General features: G+C 35.3%; 2 protein-coding genes across 2 annotated transcripts; both read left to right on the plus strand.

The window, feature by feature from the left end:
• Positions 1-352: 352 nt before the first annotated feature.
• LOC131526491 (monocyte chemotactic protein 1B-like) lies at positions 353-2,333 on the plus strand. Its single transcript, XM_058754817.1, has 3 exons — positions 353-485; positions 739-850; positions 1,395-2,333. Exons 1-3 carry the CDS (start codon positions 425-427, stop codon positions 1,591-1,593), a joined length of 372 nt encoding a protein of 123 aa, XP_058610800.1. The 5' UTR covers positions 353-424; the 3' UTR covers positions 1,594-2,333.
• On the plus strand, positions 1,552-13,436 carry LOC131526449 (C-C motif chemokine 20-like). The gene is made up of 6 exons (XM_058754790.1): positions 1,552-1,687; positions 11,486-11,641; positions 11,728-11,848; positions 11,959-12,146; positions 12,345-12,426; positions 12,535-13,436. Exons 2-6 carry the CDS (start codon positions 11,578-11,580, stop codon positions 12,584-12,586), a joined length of 507 nt encoding a protein of 168 aa, XP_058610773.1. The 5' UTR covers positions 1,552-1,687; positions 11,486-11,577; the 3' UTR covers positions 12,587-13,436.
• Positions 13,437-22,996: the final 9,560 nt, after the last annotated feature.

The raw sequence follows: 22,996 nt of genomic DNA on the forward strand, positions 1-22,996 counted from the left end.
TGAATATAATATACATGTTTCACTTTTTGAATGGAATTAGTGAAATAAATCAACTTTTTGATGATATTCTAATTATATGACCAGCACCTGTATATACCCAAGTCTCTGTAACATTAATTTGTGATCTACTGAATCAAAAGCTTTAGACAGATCAATAAATAAAGCGGCACAGGACTTTTTAGTTTTAGTTTAGACATTTTGTTGTGTTTATCACTCTGACCACTGGAGATTTAATATGACAGCTTTATTCCAGTCTGTGGGGAAATTAATAAACAGCACATAGTCATGTGTTCCACTGGGCAGCCATGTTACCACAAATTCTACCATGTCTAGAGAGTAGGCAGATGTGCGGTTTCCTCCTCCTTTATAAAAACTATCATCCAAGTTGATCAGAGCAGTTTGGCCAGACGACTTGATCAATGCGATGCTGATTTTCACGGCTTGTGTTTCTTGGGTCATTTTCGGGTGCTTCAGTGTGGTTGCTGGTAAGTTTTTTCTCTGTAAATGAGGTGCATTTATGACTTGCAGTATGGTGTGAAATAAAGTGAGAGTAAAGTTTAAGCCTGCACATATGTGGTTTTGAGACTTTACCTCTGTAGCTCTGCTGTAGAACCGAGTGGTTTTGTGTACAGGTTGAGTTGTTTGAGAATAAAATGAAAACTTTGTACTGAAATCAAAATATGAAATTAAATATGGATTAAGCAATTAATTTGTCAGCATTTCTTTTTACATGTACAGATGGACGTCCAGTGAGCTGTTGCCTCAAACTACGACACAACAGACCACCTTTGGACAAAGTTATGAACTACAGAATACAAACTAAAGCACTGTGTCCTATAACAGCAGTTGTGTAAGTAAACTACAGTAGCAAGTCCCTAATAGGACAAAGTCATAAGATAAACAAGACTATCTGCTTGCATTTGCTAGAAAAACATAAATTTGCGGTTTCACTTTATTTTGATGGTCCCTTTAACACATTCTATTGACTATAAGGAATGTTGCACCTACATTTCTACTGACTCTCATTAGAGTGTTAGTAGTGGATTAGTTGACTGGTAGGGTTAGGGTTAGATTAAGTTGACACATTCTTGCAAAGTTACGTCTAGTCAGTAGAATATCTGTTGGGAGACCAACACAATAAGGAGTTAGTAGATATGAAGCAGACAGTCTACTAATACTCTTATGAGAGTTTGTTGACATGTAGTTGCAACATTACTTAGTGTCAACAGAATGTTCAAAAGGGACCATCAAAATAAAGTGTTACCAAATTTGCAATAATGACAACAGAAATAGTTTAATATGACGTTATATTTGCTAAAAATACAGAAAAAGATACAGAAAACAGATAAATCCACTAAAATGAGCATGAATAACAAAGTGTCCTTCCATTCCAGGATCCAGACTGTATCTGGGAAAAAACTCTGTTCTGATCCTAACAGTGACTGGACAAAGAGAGCCATGTGGAAGGTGGATGAAGCAAAGATGAAGCCCAAAAAGCATGTTCCTGTACCTGCAGAAGAAGCATCAGTGGACGGGAGCAGACAAAGGGCAGATCCATTAACAGCAACAGAGTTGCCACTAAATAGCCAATGAAACAGAATGACCACAAGACAGAAGAGTAAAAGGAAAAGCAAAAGACAACCACAAATGAGTCTCATATAAGGGTCCCAAAGAAATGAGAAAAAGTGTGAGAACAAAAACTGTGGAAAATGTTGTGCTAAACAGTACAAACTGACATTATTATTATTATTATTATTTTGTAAATAAATATATTTATGTTATTTTTTTAAGCTAAGCCTACATTTTAAATGTAAAAGGTCTGCGACTGGTAATGTTATTGCAACAAACCCTTTCATAATTCCTGGCAGCAAGAATGTCAACTGGTTAATAAATCAAATTTGGAAATAAATTCTGTAATACACAGATTATGTATATTGTTTTGAAGAATTGAGTTTGAAGAAAAGTTGTGACCTTTCCATAGACCCTCTGCAGTACTTTCATGAACCCCCAGGGGTCCATAGACCCCCACTGAAAACCCTATAACCTAGCCAAAAAATTTGAAGTGTATAACGTGACAGATCCCGTTTACTCTTTAACTGCTTTTTGTTCTCTAAGTGTCGCTGTCACTTCAGTAACAGACATGAGCTTGGGCTCAGTTTACTTTTCATCAGGGTATAGAGAAAGAGGGATTTAAAACTGTTATCGTGTATTGGTACTGGTCAGAGAGGTATAAACACTGCACTGTTGTTCTCATCGTATCTTTTGGTTTAGTTGATTCATCTTTCTATCCCAGCACTCTCATGAACATGTTTAGTTTTCCCCATTGCCTTTAGGCCCACTGCAAGGGATCTTTTCATAAATAAAAGGCTGATAGTTCCATACAGTATATTGTTTGTGAAAATAATGTTATACAATGCTGTAAAATAGATGTAAAATATAAAAAAAAAAAAATCGGAGTGTCTATTTAAGTGCAAATAGCTATGTTGCTGGCAGAGGCTATTTAGATTAACTCCACCCACAAATGTATGATTGGGATAGTCAAATATGCAAAAGACGGTTACTAGCTGTCAGATTCAGTGGTGCAAAATTTGCGTTACACTTCTTTCGACACGATTGACCAGGGTTCGAATCTGCCTTTTGGCGAACTTTTTTTCTCCCTTTTTAAATTTCAAATCACATCACATCAGAAAACCATTTATTTTTTAATAAAAATGAAGGAAATAATCAAAGAGTTGAACATAAAGTATCGGGTAGGGTTAGGGTAGGTGTAGAGAGGGCTTTTGTGGCATCCATTTAATAATTAGAAATAAAATTTAAAAATTACACTCAATAAGTTATTGCATACTATTTTATAATGTATTACAATGCAGAAGTGCAGATAATTACCACTATTTTTGCAATAAGTAATGTTTTTCTCTAATAATGTTTTTCGCCATGTTTTTATTTTATTTGAACATAGAATAAATAGAATCTAAAGCTATTTGCACTGTGTAAATAACATATCACTAAAGAATACTGCTATTTTCACTTTGTGGTTTAGTCTTGACTTCTGGTCGTGAGTGACAGTGTTGGGGGATGGGAAATCTGTTGATTGTCGAGTGCCAAATAAACAGTGTGTTTATTATGTATATAGAGTATTTAAGTTCTGATAACTTATACTGTTTTGTGCAGAATTGTGTTTTTCATGTTGAAGGATTTGTGCAATTGAGAAATATAAGCTTGTCTTACACTTATATTGTTATAGTAAAACTGTTTGTGCAAAATTTTTTAGCAAAAAGACCTAAAAAAAAAAAAAAATTCTCGAATGGGAGGGGGATGGGCGCTCAGAGGGGTCTCGCCCGGGGAGTAATTCAATGTAGAACCGCCACTGTGTCCCAGCAGCAACTGTTTTCCCTGCATGTTTAAAGTTTATGGCCTACACAACTCAGAAACTATAAAAATTATAGTAGTATTGTTTTTTGGTCAGACTTTGGTTTTATCAACTACCTAGTCAAATGTGTTCATTAAACTTTAAGCATTGCTGCTTGCTATAGCAATATGACAATATGTTGGCGATGATATAAAGTGTAAATCGACTGAACTTTTTCTATATCATTTATATATTGTCGTGGTATGCAGATATATTTGTGGAGCTTTTAGTGGGCAGGAGTTATTGACACGTCAGAGCGATAAAGTATGTATTTTGTGTATTTTCATAATATAAAATACTGCATTTTGTATTTAAATACAGTTTTACACACAGTATTTTGTATTTTTATTTTAAATACATTTTGATGTATTTGTGCCCATCTCTGTGCGTATGTGTGAAACCCAATTCACGTGCATGAAAAAATATATATTCACCTTTTTCTTCAACGCGGAAGTAAGCCTATGAGTGAGACCTCCGGGTCATTAGCCGCTATAGGTAAATAACGAGAAGAATAACAACGTGAATTAAACGGTAAAACTGTTTGCATTACAAACCAGTGTGTTCATAATTAATATAATACATTCAAATAATATGGTAAGAAGGGAGATCACGTGACCCTTCGACAGCGATGCATGCGTAGTCCTTCGCTCTGCTCACTCTGTCAAATATTGTATAATCCTATCAGTAAATTTTGAACCACTCTGTATTTAAGTACTTCAACAGTCAAAGACGATCAGAAAAGAGAGATTGAGCAATCGCCAATAAAGAAAAAATGTAAAGATTCCACCATCTCCAGAGAGGATCTCGACGGTGCTATCGCTAACGGTATCAAGCTAGCACTTAAAGAGCAGAAAAGTACTTTGGATTCATTTGTGGCCTCGACAGTAAGGGATGCAGTAGACTCTGTACTGACCCCAGCATTGCATGACCTGCATGTGAACATACAAGCGACCAACAATTCTATTAAAGAGCTAAGAACGGAGCTTGAGGCACTAACTAGCGCAGTGAAGCAGACACATGACCAGGTCGATTCCGTTCAAGCAGCTGCACGTGAGGATAGAAGGACAGTCACAAACTTAAGAAATCAGCTGGAGCAATTCACTGAGAAGATGACTGACATTGAGGATAGGAGCAGGAGAAATAACATGCGACTGGTGGGGTTGCCGGTGGGTGCGGAAGGCTCCGATGCAGTTGGCTTCCTCAGAGCTAATCTTTCCTAGTGGATCCCTTCCCTGAAAGGTCGTGACATCGAGATTGACCGGGCCCATCGCGTGTATGACGGAAGGAAAAACTCCGATTGGCCGCTGTTACATATCATGGTCATTATTATTATTATTTTTGTAATAGTTTATATTGAATGTAAACTTTATGCAGTATGTGGAATATGTCATCAAATGCTGACTGGAACGAGGAGGTTGATGACGTATAAAGGCTTTGTCAACGCAGTTGCGGCAGTGGCAGCGGCAGCGGCAGCAACAAACAATACCTTGTGGAGCGAGATGGAGAACTAGAGTCCTGGCGTGCAAATTGTAGCCAGAGTGTCTCGAGGCGTCGAGCGTGATTCATCTACGCGATGACTAATTGTGTTCGGTGAAGGCTTTTCATTTTATGTTTACGTTAAGTTGTGTTGTGCATTCTGACTATCATGTGTTCAAATAGATCGATTCTAACTGACATCGATCTACATTTCATCTGTTGTGCCTTTTCTCATTACAGCTGTGTTGTGAGTCTCTCGTTTATGTGATCTTTGTGGATAACAGAGAAAGCGATAGATTATGATGTCACGTGACATACATTGAACACATGTAGGTTTTAATTGCATTGTATTATACACACTAGTTTAGTGAGTATGTGCCATTTTTTGGTAAGTTTTGTTTTGTTAGTCAGTGTAGGGAAGGTAGGGAGTGTGATACGCTGAAGATGTTTAGTTTATTTTTGTTTCTAGTTAGGTAAGAACTATTTACTTTAGGTAGATTGGTTTTCTATTTTTTGTTTATTTATTTTCTTTGGCACTACTCGGAGATTGTCTTTCTCTTTTTCTTCATATCTTTATTTTGTATATTTATATTTAACTTCAGTATTGAACTTCAATGTTTGACTACTCCTGGACATCACAATAAATTCTCTCTTGAGAATATTTGTTTGTTTTTATCATTTATTGCCGCATCATAACAATGAGGAAATATGTAACTATTACTTTTCACAATTGCAAGAGAAAGGGGAAGGGAATAATTTTCTTGTTACGGCTCCCTTACTCTAGACATTAAAAACGTCGTAACAGCCGCGTACGCTCATCTTCCGTGTGCTGAGGTGGCATGACAGATCGACCATCCTGAAGGGTGCTTGGCAGGCATATCCGGTAAAATATACGCAGGACAATGTCAAGCTACAATTTTTTCCCGACTTTAGTCCAGCCACAACTACCAAGAGAAAGAGCTTTAATCCAGTCTTGAAAAAGATGACAGCACTTGGTCTCCAGCCCTTTCTCACCTATGCAGTGGTAATTAAACTATGGCACAAGGTGAGCAGATGATGTTCGACTCTCCTCAGAAATCGGAGGATTTTATCAGCTCACTGTCACAGAAGAAGACATATGCTGCAGCTCTACAAAGCAACGGGAAAACAGCGGCCACCATCTCAATCTCTTCAGCCCAGCGAGAAGAACATAAAGACCGGGTTGGAGGCGATTCCAGCTGCCCAGGAGAGAAATCTCTTTTTCTTTTTTTTCTGTCTCTTTACTGGTAAGACTAACATCCTTTTTTTGGAGGGGTCTAATGGAGAGTAGATTTAATTACAATAATTTTTGGCTATGTGGGCCTTTTGGGGCTATGTGGGCCTCATGTGTTGCGTTGAAGTGGACCGGTCACGTATAATCACCATTTTTTGTTGCTCAATCAGACCTACGTTCTCGGTAATGTGCGGTCTGAGTTGTTTCTTGTTTATAGTTGTTTGTTGTTCCTGTTTCTGTGTTCCTTTTATTTTTTACAACAGACATTCATACTTTTATTTATTTTACCTTATTTCTAAAAGGATTTTTCATCTAGGTGGTTTGGTATCTAGAATACACACCAGCGTTTACATGTTACTTACAGAATGGGAGTGCTTTTGCTTTTCTTAATTTACTGAATACAGTTTTGGGATTATGAATACCCAATGCATACTCTAAATATTTTATCATTGAATGTGAATGGCCTAAATTCTGCTGTGAAACATACTCGTGTATTAGAATATTTACACCGTAAATCGATTTCCTGTGCACTGATACAAGAGACCCATTTAAAGCAATCTGACATGGCACATTTCCAGAATAAGTATTATAAATTTCTAGTAGCTCAAATAGTAGAGCATGGCGCTAGCAACGCCAAGATCATGGGTTCGATTCCCAGGGAAAGCAAAAGCTGATAAACTGTAACTTGAATGCAATGTAAGTCGCTTTGGATAAAAGCGTCTGCTAAATGCGTAAATGTAAATTTTCAGCCTTCTCCTGCGCTCTTAATAAAACAAAGGGGGTGCTTATCCTTGTTAACAGGAAGTTACATTTAACAATTGAACACCTCAGAAGTGATGAGGAGGGTAGATTTGTTTTTATCCGTTGCAAGATACATAATAATAGGTTAGCATTGGTCTCTATTTAGGGTCCGAATGAGACAGACAGTGAATTATTTACAAATAATTTTCCAAAACACTACTTGAGCAGACTGATTGCCCATTAGTGGTGGGTGGTGATTTTAATGCTGTTGTAAATCCTGCTTTGGATAAATCTCAATCTGATACAACAGTCAATCCATCTTCTAAATTACTGAATAAATTTATCACTGAGCTCAACTTAATCTTTGGAGAATCAGAATACTAAATCTAAGGACTTCACTTTTTTTTTTTTGTAATAGACATAAGACTTTCTCTAGGATAGACTACATATTTCTCAGCCCATCTTTAATTTTGTCTAATTCCTCCATCTCTATATTACCAATTTTATTATCTGATCATTCTGCTGTGTTATGCGATATTCCTCTCTCCGATATTATAGCCAAATCCCCTAGATGGCGCTTTAACATATCATTATTAAGTAATCAGACCTTCATTACTTCTCTAAAAGAATATTTAAAGGAATTTCTTGAAATTAATATGCCCTCTGATGTGGATCCTCAAATACTGTGGGAAACGACAAAGTGTGCTATACGAGGATTCTGTATATCTTTCTCTTCTACTCTTGCCAAAGCGAAAATTCACCAGTTTACACAATTATAAAATAAAATCCAATCATTACAAAACCTACAAAAAACAACATGTTACTGAGCAACAGGCTACACAGCTGTCCTCTTTAAAAGAACAATATGATTTACTTTCATACTCAAAGGCGGAATTTATCTTACATAGGACTAGGCAAAAATGTTATTTCGAATCAGAGAGACCTAGTCACCTATTGGCCCTTAGGCTGAAAGAATGTGAGTCTAAGGCATATATTAGCGCAATAAAATCATCGGATGGTCAGGTCACTACGAACCCTGCAGCAATTAACGACATATTTAAAGGTTTTTACACAAATCTGTATAAAGCTGAAACATATTTTGATGAACCAATTTGTAAGCAGTATTTAGATAAATTGGAATTGCCTCGGATCTCACAGGTGGATAAAGAATCTTTTGAGGCCCCATTAAGTTTGGAGGAGCTCCACATCTCTCTAAAAAGCCTTCAAAAGGGCAAATCGCTGGGTCTGGATGGTCTTCCCCCTGAATTATATCTGGAAATTTGGGATTTGGTAGGGACACTTATGTTTAATTCATTTAATTTTGCAATTGAACATGGTATTTCATAGAGATCAAAAAACATAATTGATATCATTACTTCTTAAAAAAGGGATAGATCCATTAGATTGTTCCAGCTACAGACCGAAATCACTTATCCCATGCGATCTAAAAATCTATGCTAAAGTTTTTGCTTCTCGTATGGAAAAGGTAATTCATGGTTTGATCAAGGCGGACCAAACCGGTTTTATCAAGGGGCGCAATGCATCAGACAATATGCGTCGACTCTTTCATATTCTTGACTTTGCAGACTCTCATCCGAGCCCTTGTGCGGTTTTTTCACTTGATACAGAAAATGCCTTTGACAGGCTAGAGTGGAACTATATGTGGGCAGTTCTGCAATGCTTCGGCTTCGGGGGAAACATTTAATTTCTATGATTAAGACATTATACCACTCACCTGCAGAATCAGTCTTGACTGGTAATATTTTTACTTTACAGCAGGGAACGAGGCAGTGATGTCCGCTTTTACCCTTGTTGTTTTGCTTATCTCTTGAACCCTTAGCACAAGTCATCAGGAAATCTGAAGTATCGATTAAGATTCATGATCATAATCATAGTATTTCATTGTACGCTGATGATATTATTCTATATTTAGACCACTTTGATGTTTCAGTCTCTAGTATAATTAAGGAATTTGATCATTTTAGTAGCTTATCAGGATACAAAATAAATTGGAGCAAATCTGTTTTAATGACAATTAATAATGTTAAGGTTAATTCTTCTATTCCCTCATTTATCCCTATTAAGGAATCTTACATCTATTTGGGCATTACCATATATAAAAACATCCATAAGATTGCCAGAGACAATTTTAATAGTATTCTAGTTAAGGTCAAAAATGACATTCAAAGATGGAAGAATCTTAAAGTCTCTCTTCAAGGAATAATCTCCACAGTTACGATGAATTTGTTACCTCGGTTTAACGTTCTTATGCTACCACTTTCCCCCCCTCCAGGTTACTTTAAGGAGATCAACTCTATACTTTCTCAATTTATCTGGATAAATGCCCCAGAATCAAACTTACCACAATACAACATCCTATACGCGCAGGAGGACTGGCTGTACCAAATTTTGAATTGTATTATTGGTCGTTCCAACTTAAGGCTCTTTATAATTGGGTTGATCTTCAATTGAAAGTTTCATAGACAGTGATTGAAGCTGACAAGGTTAAACCAAATAGACTCCAAGATATTTTATTTACTGGCACAGGGAAAAAAGGTGGTAATTATAAATGTGGTCCAGTTGTGGCTAATTTTATTAAAATCTGGAAAACGTCTGATAGGAGGACCCTTCAAATTTTGTAACAGTACACCTTTATGGCACAATTTTAATTTTGTATGTGGAAATCGTCCATTTGTCCAACCCTCTTGGTCTTCTTTAGGCGTAAACACGTGCGGTGATATATATGATAACCAGGGCCTCTGTTCATTTCAGACATTAAGAACCAAATTTTGTTGATCAGCATCCGCATATTTTGTCTATCTTCAATTACGTTCTGCCCTCAAAGCGTATGGAGTTCCTTGGGCATCTCCCATTTCCTCTCATCCTATTCAGGGTTGGATTACACCATCTTCTGGTCGGCCATCTGTTTCCTTAATATATAATATATAACAAAAAAATAAAATAAAAATAATAATATGGTAAGACACACCAATTTTCAATATCAAGATATCAAAATAGCTGGACGCAGATGAGACCGGAAGCTAGACCCATAGAATTTACAAATGGCCGCGGATATGTGTGTGTACTTTTGAGACTTTCCTGGCATCAAACTTCTCCCACGCAAGTCACTCATACTCTTTTTTTTTTTTTCTCAGACAAAATTAACATCAAATTTCAACAAATATACATAAAGGATGTTTACATTATAACATGTCCATAAACATACAGAGAACAGAATAAGAAGGAGAAAAAGAAAACACAAAAAATAAGAAAACAAAAAACAGGTATTTCTTTCCTTTCCCTGAAGACATATTCAAAGGATACATTAAATTTGAACTACAAAGCGGGGATATTACTTTACAAAAAAATTCTCCATGAAATTTAACAAAATTCCATTCTTTTTGTTATTAATTAGCATTAAATACTTTTTTAACGATTCCATCTCTATTAAGAATAATTTACAATTGGGTATACAGTTTGCAAATATTTGTTAATGGATGTAATATTTACCGTGCAAAATGTAAAAGGTCACAACATATTTATACATTTTGCTTTTGTGTGTGTGTAAGAGCATATCACATCTTTTAAGGATAATTTATAATTAATATCTCTTGGGGCAAATAGAAAAAACTAACATTAGACCAGAATTTCAAAGATAAGTCACAGCTGTAAAACAAATGTTTCAGATCTTCCTCTTGTACATTACAAAAACTGCATTTATTTTCAATGTCCATGAATTTTGATAAGAAAGCTTTACATGGGTAGATTTTGTGGAGAATTTGAAATTGTACCTCTTTAACTTTATTCAATATACAGAATTTGTATGGATTTAACCATGCCTTTTTACGGTGTATATCAGCAATCTGTGCATTCCAAAAAACATTTTTTCTCTAGGAGAGAGTTTATGATTGGATTGAAAAATGAATCTAAGATTTTTAATTTTGTTATTACAGAAATGAGAAAATACTTAAATACCATCAACTATTATCACTCCTACTCTTTAGCCTGTGGCCTAGTGCTGATGACGCATCATCCAGGTAGGCACGCCCAGGGCGGGTTATGTTTGGTCGATTGACAGGCTCAAATCTGATTTGCTAAAGAGTACGAGTGACCTTGCGTGCCAGGAGTTCGCTGCCAGGAAAGTCTCAAAAATACACTCACACTTTTTTTTTTTTTTTTATATGCTTTACATCCAAGGCGATTCACACATTCACAGTCCATGATGAACTAGTGAATTTTAAACATTCAGAATATTTATACAGATGTTGTACATCTGTGAATTGTGGTTTGCATTTGTGAAACGCATTTTATGAATGTATATTCTTATTTTGTGCATGTGAATTTTTATTTTTTTTTTCTTAATATATATATTTTTTTCGTGCACGTGAATTGGGTTTCACGCATGTGAATTGGGCTACGTATATGTGCATCGTGTTTTTTGCGTGAAATATTATTGAGTCTAATCCCTTCCATATATATGTTTAAAACTGCATAATGAAAGAAAATCAGTTACTCATTAAGATGACTTCTTTATAATTTATTTATAATTTTTATTTTATTTTTATATATTTATTTATTTATTTATTTTTTTTTTTTTTGCATGTCAGGTGCCAGACCAGAAGACCTGAAAGACCTTCCTCAACATAGAACCTTCATCCCAGCCAAGACTTCCACCATTAGACCTGTGAAACAGAACAAGATGAAGTTCACTCTGTTTACTGCTATTTTTTTCTCCATGGGGTGGATGAGTATTGAGGTATCAGGTGAGAATTCTTTAGCCCTTCAGAGAAACATTGTACTGTATGTCATGGTGACTCACCTGAATACAAATACCGATGTTCTTCTCCAGTAGATGATGTTCTTCGTCCAGTAAACTGCTGTCTTGTTGTGACAGACATCAAAATACCAGTTACAAACATTGTGGGCTATTACATACAAGAGCCAGTGTCGTGTCCTGTCAGAGCTGTAGTGCAAGTTCAAATTTATCATAATATATCACAATAACAAGTGTTACACAGATTCTGTAATAAATGGGTAGATAACTAAATGATAAGAGCAGTGTTTTTTCCCCCATGTGTAGGTTCCACACCAGCAAAAATAAAAAGATTTGTTCAGATCCAGATAACAACTGGGCTAAGAAAGCAATGAAGATACTGGATAGTAGAATTCAGCTGACAAAGGAACCTTCCAAAGAACCTGCCGTGTGTGATACAAGTACAGCAAATGTGATCCCAACTACACGTACAATACAAGGAATCACCACTGAGGGTAAGATATCAGACAGCACACACTCTTCATGGATAACCTTCAAACTAGGTTTTTGACAAGGCCTATTTTGAGAAAACAATGTTGCTTTATTTCTGCAACCAAAGACTGCTGCTTAACAGCATAAATAAATAAATAGATGATGAAAAAAGGGGGAACAAGTATACAAAAGTTTTTTTTTTTTTTTTTTTTCTCCAACAGGAGATGGACTTCCAGGAAGTTATACTATGACAAGTACCATATCAGTTCGTCACATTCTGTTGCATCTCTTCAGAGCTTTAAAGTAAGTTCAGAGTTATCACAATATGAAGTTCAAAACAAATTCAGAAATGAATTGGTAGATAATTAAACCAAGGCAGCTCAAAATTAAGATATTTATTTTCATTTACAGGTCTCGCAGCAAGAAAGGGCTCCACAAGATCCAAATGGGGATTAAAGAATGAGCAAGTTAAATACTCAAATATATATATAAATATATTACTTTTCTATCTAACAGCTTTAAAAATTCTTGTTTAAAAACTTTTTTATATGGTATACTGATATTACCAGTATGGCTTGAATGACTTTTAAATCTGATAAATGTGTAAGGTGACTATAGTGAAAAAAATTTCAGTCTAATTGTTTGTCTCTGTTGTGCCATGTAAAATCTTTTTGTTCACATATTGCATGGTGACTTGTATTGTGTGAATTGTTTTCTTAATATACTTAATTTTAAAATACATTTACAGCAACATGTAAACATGTTCGTATTGTTTTTATATGTATGGGGGCTATCATATCAGCTACAGAATACATTTTCAAAAACTGGACAGAATGTGTGTAAATTTGATGTTATACAGTGGCATCCAGTGCCTGAAAACTTTATACTGATGTAGTGTAAAGATTTGAGTGAAAACTATTATTTAATGCAGCAGTCAGATCACGTCAAACCCTAACCCCTGACCCTATACAACTGTGCGAATAGCATTGGATGCATATCCTGATCGGTAGCAGAATATATTTGAAGACAGTTTATTCCAGGACTCTGCTGAATATTTTCATGTCCAGCTTGCTAAATATAAAGGAAGGGGGTTCCTATATTGACTGTTCAATTTTTACTTATTTACATATTTATTTTACAAAATATCAATGTTTATACTGCATACAAACAGATGGGCCAGCAATGTCAAGGTCATGGGTTCAATTACCTGAAAATACGTAAACTGACAAAAGGTGTCTGAAAAAATCTACCAACTGCATGTTCTGTCATTTAGACCACTTCACTTTGTTTGATGAGTTTTATTCCAGACTGTAGGTGAATAAATCCTGTCTGTGCTGAAGCCCCATTCCAGTCATATCTTCCATTGAGCCCCTATTTAACCACAAATAAAACTTTTGGTTAGGTGTTATTTTTTTTCCATCTTTTTCAACAATACTGCCATCAAAGTCCATTCAGTGAAATTGATTTTAAATGATTGTATTATCTTACAGATATTTGCATAAAGGCGTGGTCATATGAGTGAAATTTGGCAGGCAAAAAGGTCCAACATTGACAAAGAAAAACTTTAAACACTTATGAAGTGGGGATGAGGCAACAGCAAAATAAATTCATGAAAAAATGAATGATTCCTGGTCCCAGGTTAGTCTTTTTGTTGTGATTATCACTCTGACCACTAGAGATTTATTACTACAGTTTTTATTTCAGTCTGTAGGAAAATGAATTAACAGCACATAGTCATGTCGTCCACTGGGCAGCCTTGTTACCACACATACTATGATGTCTAGAGAGTAGGTAGATGTGTGGTTTCCTCCTCACTTAATAATACTATCATCCAAGATGGTTAGAGCAGTTCGGACCACTGATATGATCAAGGCGATGCTGTTTTTTTTGGGGGGGGGGTCACTTTTGGGTCCTTCAGTGTGTTTGCTGGTACGTTTTTCTGTCAACAAAGTGCCTTTATGACTTGTGACTTATGACTTATAGCCACAGCCATATCACCCTGCAGCCCAAGACTGGTCGCCCACTGAAGCTAAGCAGGGTTGAGCCTGGTCTGTACCTGGATGGGAGACCTCCTGGGAAAACAAGGTTGCTGTTGGAAGAGGTGTTGGTGAGACCAGCAGGGGGTGCTCACCCTGTGGTCTGTGTGGGTCCTAATGCCCCAGTATAGTGACGGGGACACTATACTGTAAAAAAGCACTGTCTTTCGGATGAGATGTTAAACCAAGGTCCTGACTCTCTGTGGTCATTAAAAATCCCATGGCACTTCTCGTAAAGAGTAGGGGTGTTACCCCAGTGTCCTGGCCAAATTGCCACCACTGGCCTTTGTCAATCATGGCCTCCTAATAATCCCCATTCAATGAATTGGCTCTATGACTCTCTCTCCTCTCCACCTGTAGCTGTTGTGTGGTGAGTGCACTGGCGCTGTTGTACTGTGGCTGCTGTCGCATCGTCCAAGTGGATGCTGCACACTGGTGGTGGTTGAGGAGAGACCAACCACATGATTGTAAAGCGCTTTGGGTGTACGCAATACACAGTGAAGCGCTATGTAAAATGCGTCATTCATTCATTCTTGTGGTGTGAGAGTAAAGTTAAAGCTTGCGCATATGTGGTTTTGATACTTTACCTCCTTAGCTCTGCTGTAGAACCCAGTGGTTTTGTCTACATGTTGAAAAATTTAAACTTCATATCGAAACAATGAAATAACATGGTGTAAAATATGGTCATTATTGTGTTTACATGTACAGATGGACCTCCATCTAGTCATAAGAGAAACTAGACTGCAGCTTGACTTTACTATAAATAAATAAATTGGGAATATTTTAATATTTAGTTATTTTTTATTAAAAGTCCATAAAAAGATACAGAAAACAGATAATTCCACAAAGAATGAACACTAATAACAAAATACTGGACAAAGAGAGCCATGTGGAAGGTGGATGAAGAATAAAAGAAGCCCAAAGAGCAGAATCCTGTACCTGCAGAAGAAGCATCAGTGAAGGGTAGCAGACGAAGGGCAGATCCATTAACAGAAAAAGAGGCAGAAGTTCATGACTCTGTCCCATATATGTGTGTGTAATCAGTTATGTAATTGCTTTTATAGATTTAATATTTACTTTAATAAACACTTTCACCATTACGGCAACAAGAATGTAAAATGTTTGTTAAAAATGTATTAGTTGCTTGTTTCCACTGTTTATCTAGTATACAAACATGCAAACAATATCATTGGGTATTATATTAGTTATTATAATTATAATGTTTTAAATCATATTGTATATTGTAAAGTGTTTTCATATATGGTTTGAGTTGACTTTCTGTAGCTTACTTTCCAGTACAAAGCTTTTCTTAATCTGTTTGTGTATATTTTCATTAATTGTGACTCTGGAGTGTTTCAAGTGTTACCCTTTAAATTTGCATTTAGAAATAAATTATGGCATAGGCACATATTATGTATGTTTTGAAGAATATGTGCAAAAATGTCCACAGACCCCCTGCAGTACCTTCATGGATCCCCAGGGGTCCATAGCCCCCCATTTGAAGCCCTGAAATTAACCTTTTAGCCCAGCCAAATGTTGCAAAGTTTTTGATGTTTTACCTCACATTAGAAGTGTGAAACCGGAAAGATGCTGTTCATACTTTTAACCGCTCTTCTTTGCTGCAGAGGGTGGGTATGTGTTGAGTGGGTGAGTTTTGATTGTTGTAATTGTGCAACTCTTCAACACAATCAGTATACTTCAGTAACAATGTGCATGTACATTGTGGCTTGGGTTCAGGTTACTTTCATATCATTGTATAGAGGAAGAGAGAATGTAAAAGATTGCTCTTATAACATCATAGGCATTTATTTACCAGTGTGCTGTATTGTTGAGGGCAAAGGACAAAAACAACATTTCTGTCTCAAATATTCACATACACTGCCAATCAAACAGATCAAATCTTTTAGGATTGGAATCCCTCCAATCTCTTGTCCAAATTTTGCAATGTAAATTTAAATTATGATAGCGATCTTGAACTGATTTACATCTAAGACTTGGCAGATATTTTTCATTATGATTGTTGGATTGATGAATGAGTTTAGGATGACATGCGGTGTATTTTCTATCCACAGCTTCACCACAGTGCGAAACAGACATATATGCGCAGATCCAGAAAGTACCTTGACCAAGTGAGGTATATCATATATGCACAATACAAAACAAACTTTCAAGCTTGCGGGACACACGGACCACATGTGTGACGTCTACAGGAAACAACACAGGTAATACATGTACAGCCTTAATTGGGGTAAAGGTTGAGCATGGGAGAAAGTAGATGGGTGATGTAGAGGTATACAGAAAAGATAAGTTATTAGCAAGAGCACTGTTCCTTTTCTGTGTCCTCCCCTTTACTTTAGCAGGACCTCATGATGACTGTACTGCCATGCAAAGATAAAATGCAGTAACTGCATGACTTTTATTAAAATTTAGTTAATACCCAAATCAACATTTTATTAAAAAAAAAAAACATTTTATCGTATCACTAAGAATTCTCCTAAATAGCAGTAAATGTTCTTATGTAAGAGTTTCCTCCTAAACCTATTCACAAAGCTGACTCTATTTACTTTGGTAGTGCACATTAGTCTTACAGTGAACAATTAATCTGCTGAAAAAAAAAAAAAAAAAAAAAAAACTTTAATCAAATATTTGCTTCCGCTCTTCTGATTTTACCCTGGCAAAAAAAACAACAACAACAACAAAACAAACAAAAATCACTTCCATATTGTATTTCAAGTGCTCTATTTTCATGCACCAATTTTGTACTTAATATATGAAAAATTATTCTTTACTTAAGATAATCTTAAGAACATCTAGGTGTTCTCAAATGTGCTATTTTGGGACACCAGATGTCCCTTACATACATCTTATTTGTTTGTTTATTCTGTCTGTCTATCTATCTATCTATCTTTATTTCTTTCCTTCTTTGCCGCCATTACCTCTGCAAAAGAATGCTGCATAACAGTAACAAATGACAAACCAGAACTTCATGAAATTGTGGACTACAGAGTTCAGGAACCACGATGCAGTTAGAGCTGTACTGTAAGACACACAGTGTACCTGTTTTTCTATTCAGGTGGGGATTTAAACCTGAATACACACAGACTCATGGGGACTCATGTCATGTTATGGAGAGTCCCCTCAAGGATAGCAAACCAGACAGAATGTGTGTGTGTGCGTGCATCTACATATACAGATTCATAACTGTGAAGAACAAAACAACTTGCTCTCCCCCAAAGAAGAGTTGGGTCCAGGATTACATACAGATCTTGAACACAACAAAAGAAACCAAAAAAACTGAAAACTGAAAACCAGGCAAAAATGAATTTGCCATCACAAGCACCCAACCACTGCAGCTGGACCAAAGAAGATCTATTGAAACCACAGAGACATTTCAGCTGGATGGGTCATCCAAGGTGGAGAAACAGAAGAAGTCTTTGGTAACATCAGTGCCACTGTCATCTGTAATAAGTGATGATACCTATAAAAACACCAATAAGTACTTTTGTTTAAAGTAGGAGCAAGTTTTTACTTTAGTCTTCTGTTTAAAATGTTTGGACAACTTAATTATTAATAAAAATAAATAAAATTAAAAAAAACTTTATGCCGGTATAATCTACTGATTTTACGAGGGTGACTGAATTACTTCTGATGTCTAGAGAAAAATCAACGGGTTGTTGTCATTATGTTTGTGTCATTTATTTATTTATTTATTTTTAATGTGTAATGAGTTGTATTTTGTGTATTTTATATATTTTTTTATTGATATAAAATACATTTACAGTAAAATGTAATCTTGCCCATATTAAGTTTTGTATGGTTATGTAGTAAATATTTGGACTGGATTTTAAATTTCCATTAAATACTTTTGTTTTAGTTGTCTTTTCTGTACATTTTTGCCATATATATTTCCAATAGAACTGTTGAGAAGAGACCTGAAGTAAGAGTGAAACAGGATCTAGAAAGGAACTCTGGACAGGACTCAAACTCTTGTCAACTAATTTTTAATTTGTTTTTCACAAGGCCTAAACGTCACTTCACTGCAACCTTACAGAAAATAGTGGCATGTAGCTCTAAATACAATATATGTTCAAAAACGTACAATGGTATTACCACATTTTTGACATGGTAACATAGAAATACCATGTTTCTTGGAAAGAAAGAAAAAAAAAAGGAAAATAGACTTTAAAGATACTTCAGATGCAAATCAGCATGTGGTATGATCTTCTCCAACATATATTTTTAGTCTATCAGTTCGGTTATGTAACTAAATGAAAAATAAAAAACATAAAAACCATATTAGAATATTGTAATCATTTAGAATCAATACTATGATTACGAAAGCATTGTACAAATGCTACAACACTCTTTTAGTGTCAGTTTTTAGGGGTTAATTTTTATTTTTTATATATTTATGCAGAATAAAAGTGATCGCAGAGGGTGGTGAGGGTGGCTGAAAGACCTCCCTCAACATAGACCCATTTCAGATAGGTGAAATAGTGACCTTCGGAGTGTTTGGTGATGATATATTGGGTTTTTTGAGAGAGAGTATGAAGAATTATACTGACATTAAAAATAATATTTTTGTGAAATACTCTTTTATAAATAATAAATCGTGGCATTTGTTTTTTATTACAGTCACATCATCTACAACTAAGGACTGCTGCTTAACAGTAACAAGAAACAAACCAGCGTTTTATGACATTGTTGATTACAGAGTTCAAGAAACACCGCTTTGCTCTGTCAGAGCTGTACTGTGAGTTTAGGGCTAAAATCAAAATCTTGTTTGTTTGTTTTCCCAAATTCCTATTTACACGGACTGCATAACATTTTTGTTGTTATTACTTCTTGTTTTTATATTTATGCTATTATCTATTATCTACTATCTTCTGCATAATCTATTATTACTGGACTCTTATTAGAAATATATGTTTTAAAGTACAATATTTAAACTATTTATGTACACATTTTCTTATTTACAGATTCATAACTGTGGAAAACAACATAATTTGCTCTTCTCCAGAAGACTGGGTCCAGGATTACATACAGAACTTAAATATAAGAAGAAAAACAACTGAAAAACCAGACAAGAGAGAGTTTGCCATCACAAGAATCAAACCACTGGAGCAGGATCAAAGACGACCTATTGAAACTACAGAGATATTTCAGCTGGATGGGTTGTCCAATTTGGAGAAGAAACAGATGGAGTCTTTGGTAACATCAGTGTCATCTGAAATAAATGACCCATATGAAGACATCAATAAGTACTTTTGTTTAAAGACAGAACAATCTAAATACTTTTGTATCAAACAGCCTTAAAACATCTGCTAGAAATGCTTGGATATCTTTTTATGACTGTATACTGATAATACCAGGATAACTGAATAACTTCGTCTAACAAATGAATAAGGAGATGGTAGTGAAAAAGTTGTTTTGGTTTCACTCACATTGATCATCTTTGTTTTGTAAAGATTTTTATTCATGTTTTGTGTGATGACTTCTATTTTGTGTATTGCTTTTCTTTACTTAATTTAAAATGAAAGTATCCCAAAATAATTTAACTAACTAGTACCATGTAATCTTTTTAATTCATATTATGTTGTTTGTATGGCACTGTAGAGCATATTTATTATTATTATTATTATTATTAATTTTAAGATGCTGTAAATAGCATTTTCTTTTTAAGAGCCGCATTTTATTGGACACTGTCAGCTGCAGAATAAATTGTGTTAAATATACCTGTAAATTAGTTTTTCATACAGTTGCATCCTATTCCTGAAATATTCATCATGATGCAGCTTTAATTTTTTAGTGAGCACTTCATGAAATGTAGTCAGATCGCTTATGCTGGCAGCGACAACAACAAATCAGGCGAGTAGATGTATATAGCTATGTGTGGGTAGCTCGGCTAGGATCTAAACAATAAGCACATCTTTTGGTTTGTCTTAGGAAGATGACTCTGTGGAACAAGTTTAGTTTTTTTCTGCCCACACTTTAGTTTAGGGACCAGTTCTCACTATTAACTAACTATTAACTACCATTTTTGCCTCATTGAACACCTAATTTGCTGCTTATTAATAGTCTGTAAGGTAGTTATTAAGTTTAGGTTGGCTATGGGCTAGGTTTAAGGACTAGGATATAAAATATGGCCATGCACAATAAGGCATTAATATGTGCTTTATAAATACTAACAAACAGCCAATATGCTAGTATTAAGCATGCTAATAAACAACTAATTAAAATAGTGTTGCCATTTTTCCTACAACTATAGCACCCCTTGCAAAGGTCCTTCTTCTTAAATATAAAAAGGCTTGTAGTCGTACAATCCCATCTATAGGCCTATACTGTGTGTGTGTGTGTGTGTGTGTGTGTGTGTGTGTGTGTGTGTGTGCGCGTTTTTGTGAAAAGTCAGGACATAGATTTGTATAATGACATAGGACAAAGGATATAACATAGGTATTACAAGGTGAAGGTGACTTTTCAGGACATTGACCCATGTCCCCACTTTTCAAAACGCTTATAAATCATACAGAGTGAGGTTTTTTTGGGGAAAGTTGAAGTGCACAGTCTCCTGTAAGGGGTAGGTTTAGGTGTAGGATTGGTGTAGGGAAATAGCACAAACAGTAAGTACACTATAAAAACCATTACGCCTATGGGATGTCCCCACTTTTCACAAAATGAACGTGTGTGTGTGTATAAAAAAGCAATATTGTGAAAGCAACATGTTGCTGGTTAAATTGGATAACTGATATGTATTTCCCATTGTACTAAAGCTATTAAGCTATAAGCTACTAAAATTCTTCAAATATTATCTTAAATTAATTTTTAGTCTTTTTCAGTTCCGGGAATAGCTTATTTTCTGAATAAAACTCCCAGTCATTTCAAACAGTAATGTTTAAGCACTTAACTAACACTTTAAAGGTACTTTTAATGGAAGTATTAAAGTCATTTTATTCCGGTATTTTTATATTTTATATTTACTTTCACCCAAAGAAGATATTTTGAAGATTGCTGGTATCAAAACAACATTTAATCTTATTGACTTTCAGTGTATGGACAAAAAAATACTGAGGTATTTTCAAAAACTGTTGCTTCGTTTTGAACAGAAAAAGTAATACAGGTTTGGAACAACATGAGGCTGAATAAATAATAGAATTTTGAGGTGAACTATCCATTTAATACCTTACTGTCCTATCAGTATTTTTACTTATGTATGGACCTACTTTTTCCACCACCGCTGAAAACCCAGAGAGCAACTCAGAGCCAGAACATGAAGTATTAACACGCATCCTGAAAGTAACTATAATTATAATACAGGTGTAATCTTTTCCAATGACTCAGGTCAAATGTATGTAATTCTGGTCAGAGAATACTGAAACTTCAAAGATGTGCACATTGCCCACTGGCTGTTCTTTGGTTTACTAGAACTGAGTATATAGTGCATAGTTAGGTGCAGCATAGCTGTCAGTACTTCCTCTCGCAGAACAGAGTGTGATGCTGTGGTCTGTCATCTCGCATCTAACACCAGAACTTTCTACAAATAGCTCAGAGGACATCATACACCGTGCTTCTTGTGTGTGATTTTGAAACAGGAAATGCGCATGTGGTTGTTCATTTAGGTCTCCATATTTAATTTCATATAATACCAGAAAGGACCACTGTACTATAGTAAATAGGGCAGTAGTAAACAAACTCATAAAGGTTAACCTTATAAAACGTGAAACATTTGTATAATCTCATTGAACTTTGTGCAGTTGTTCATTCGGAATGTCATATAAAGAAAAATGACATCATGAAACATCTTCACGTGTCTTTGTGTAAGTGTAGGTGAGCATTGGGTGGGAGCTGGTTTTGTTTTAAGGTCTTGCTGAGACGTGGAAGATCCCAGTAAGGCTGAATAAAACGTTTGTGGTTTCATGATCACAGCCCCTTTAAGGCCTCTGTAGTTTCCACACACGTTTAGCAGACCCACATCTTATACCTAATGCTCACAAAGTGCATAAAGGTTCCATTTTTAGATGCATGCACTCTCATTTTGACTTTTCTAATGTTGCTGTTAAACTCAAAAGCTTTTGTCAACCTTGGCTGCTGCATATGACATATTTATTGCTGTAAGCAAACACATCATGTGATATGAGTCTGACCAGTTCTGTTTAGAAATCATAGTTTGTGAATGTAGTCAGGTCTAGCTGTACATACTTTATACTGTGCACTTTTGGAACATTTTTGGAAATACTGTGTTTCTTAGACACATACTGGAAACACCATGATACGTTTTGAAATACCATGTAAATAGTAAAAAATAAATACTACAGATACAAATTAGCATGTGTTTTAATCTGTTTGAACACATATTGTTTTAGTCTTTTCTTTCATATTGTTGTTTTGTATCATTTCTATACCATAAACTAAATAAAACATGATAAAAAAAAATAAATAAATACCATATTAGATGAAAATTGTGATTTAGAATCAGTACCATGCTATATAAAATTACCGGGGTAATATTACCAGCATTGTACCATTTAACAGCACTTTTATGGGTTAATTGTATTTATTTGTTTGTTTGTTTGCTTAATTGAAAATAGAAATATAATAATTATCAATTTAAATTTTAAAACCTAACCAGGAACAGTGGCGGCAAATGAGCTATTATGTAGCTACGCCTGTGTATAGAACATAAATTCAACTTAACTGTCACTCTGACCAATACTTTAGGCCACAATGAACTGAATTGAGCCATGATGAATGCTCATTGTACATTTGTAACCCCTTACTTTCCTCTGTGTGGTTGAATGCATCTCTTTCTCACTCACTTTTGGTCTTCCACTCATCACTCA

Source organism: Onychostoma macrolepis, chromosome 02 (genome assembly GCF_012432095.1).
Source record: "Onychostoma macrolepis isolate SWU-2019 chromosome 02, ASM1243209v1, whole genome shotgun sequence".
In the NCBI taxonomy this organism is placed as follows: Eukaryota; Metazoa; Chordata; class Actinopteri; order Cypriniformes; family Cyprinidae; genus Onychostoma; species Onychostoma macrolepis.

Excerpts from the sequence above, each read along its gene's own strand:
- LOC131526491 (XM_058754817.1), top strand. The coding sequence starts at position 425 with ATGCTGATTTTCACGGCTTGTGTTTCTTGGGTCATTTTCGGGTGCTTC. Across the intron at positions 486-738 it reads GTGCTTCAGTGTGGTTGCTG|ATGGACGTCCAGTGAGCTGT; the intron begins GTAAGTTTTTTC and ends TTACATGTACAG. Across the intron at positions 851-1,394 it reads TGTCCTATAACAGCAGTTGT|GATCCAGACTGTATCTGGGA; the intron begins GTAAGTAAACTA and ends CTTCCATTCCAG.
- LOC131526449 (XM_058754790.1), top strand. The coding sequence starts at position 11,578 with ATGAAGTTCACTCTGTTTACTGCTATTTTTTTCTCCATGGGGTGGATG. Across the intron at positions 12,147-12,344 it reads ACAAGGAATCACCACTGAGG|GAGATGGACTTCCAGGAAGT; the intron begins GTAAGATATCAG and ends TTTCTCCAACAG. Across the intron at positions 12,427-12,534 it reads CATCTCTTCAGAGCTTTAAA|GTCTCGCAGCAAGAAAGGGC; the intron begins GTAAGTTCAGAG and ends TTTCATTTACAG.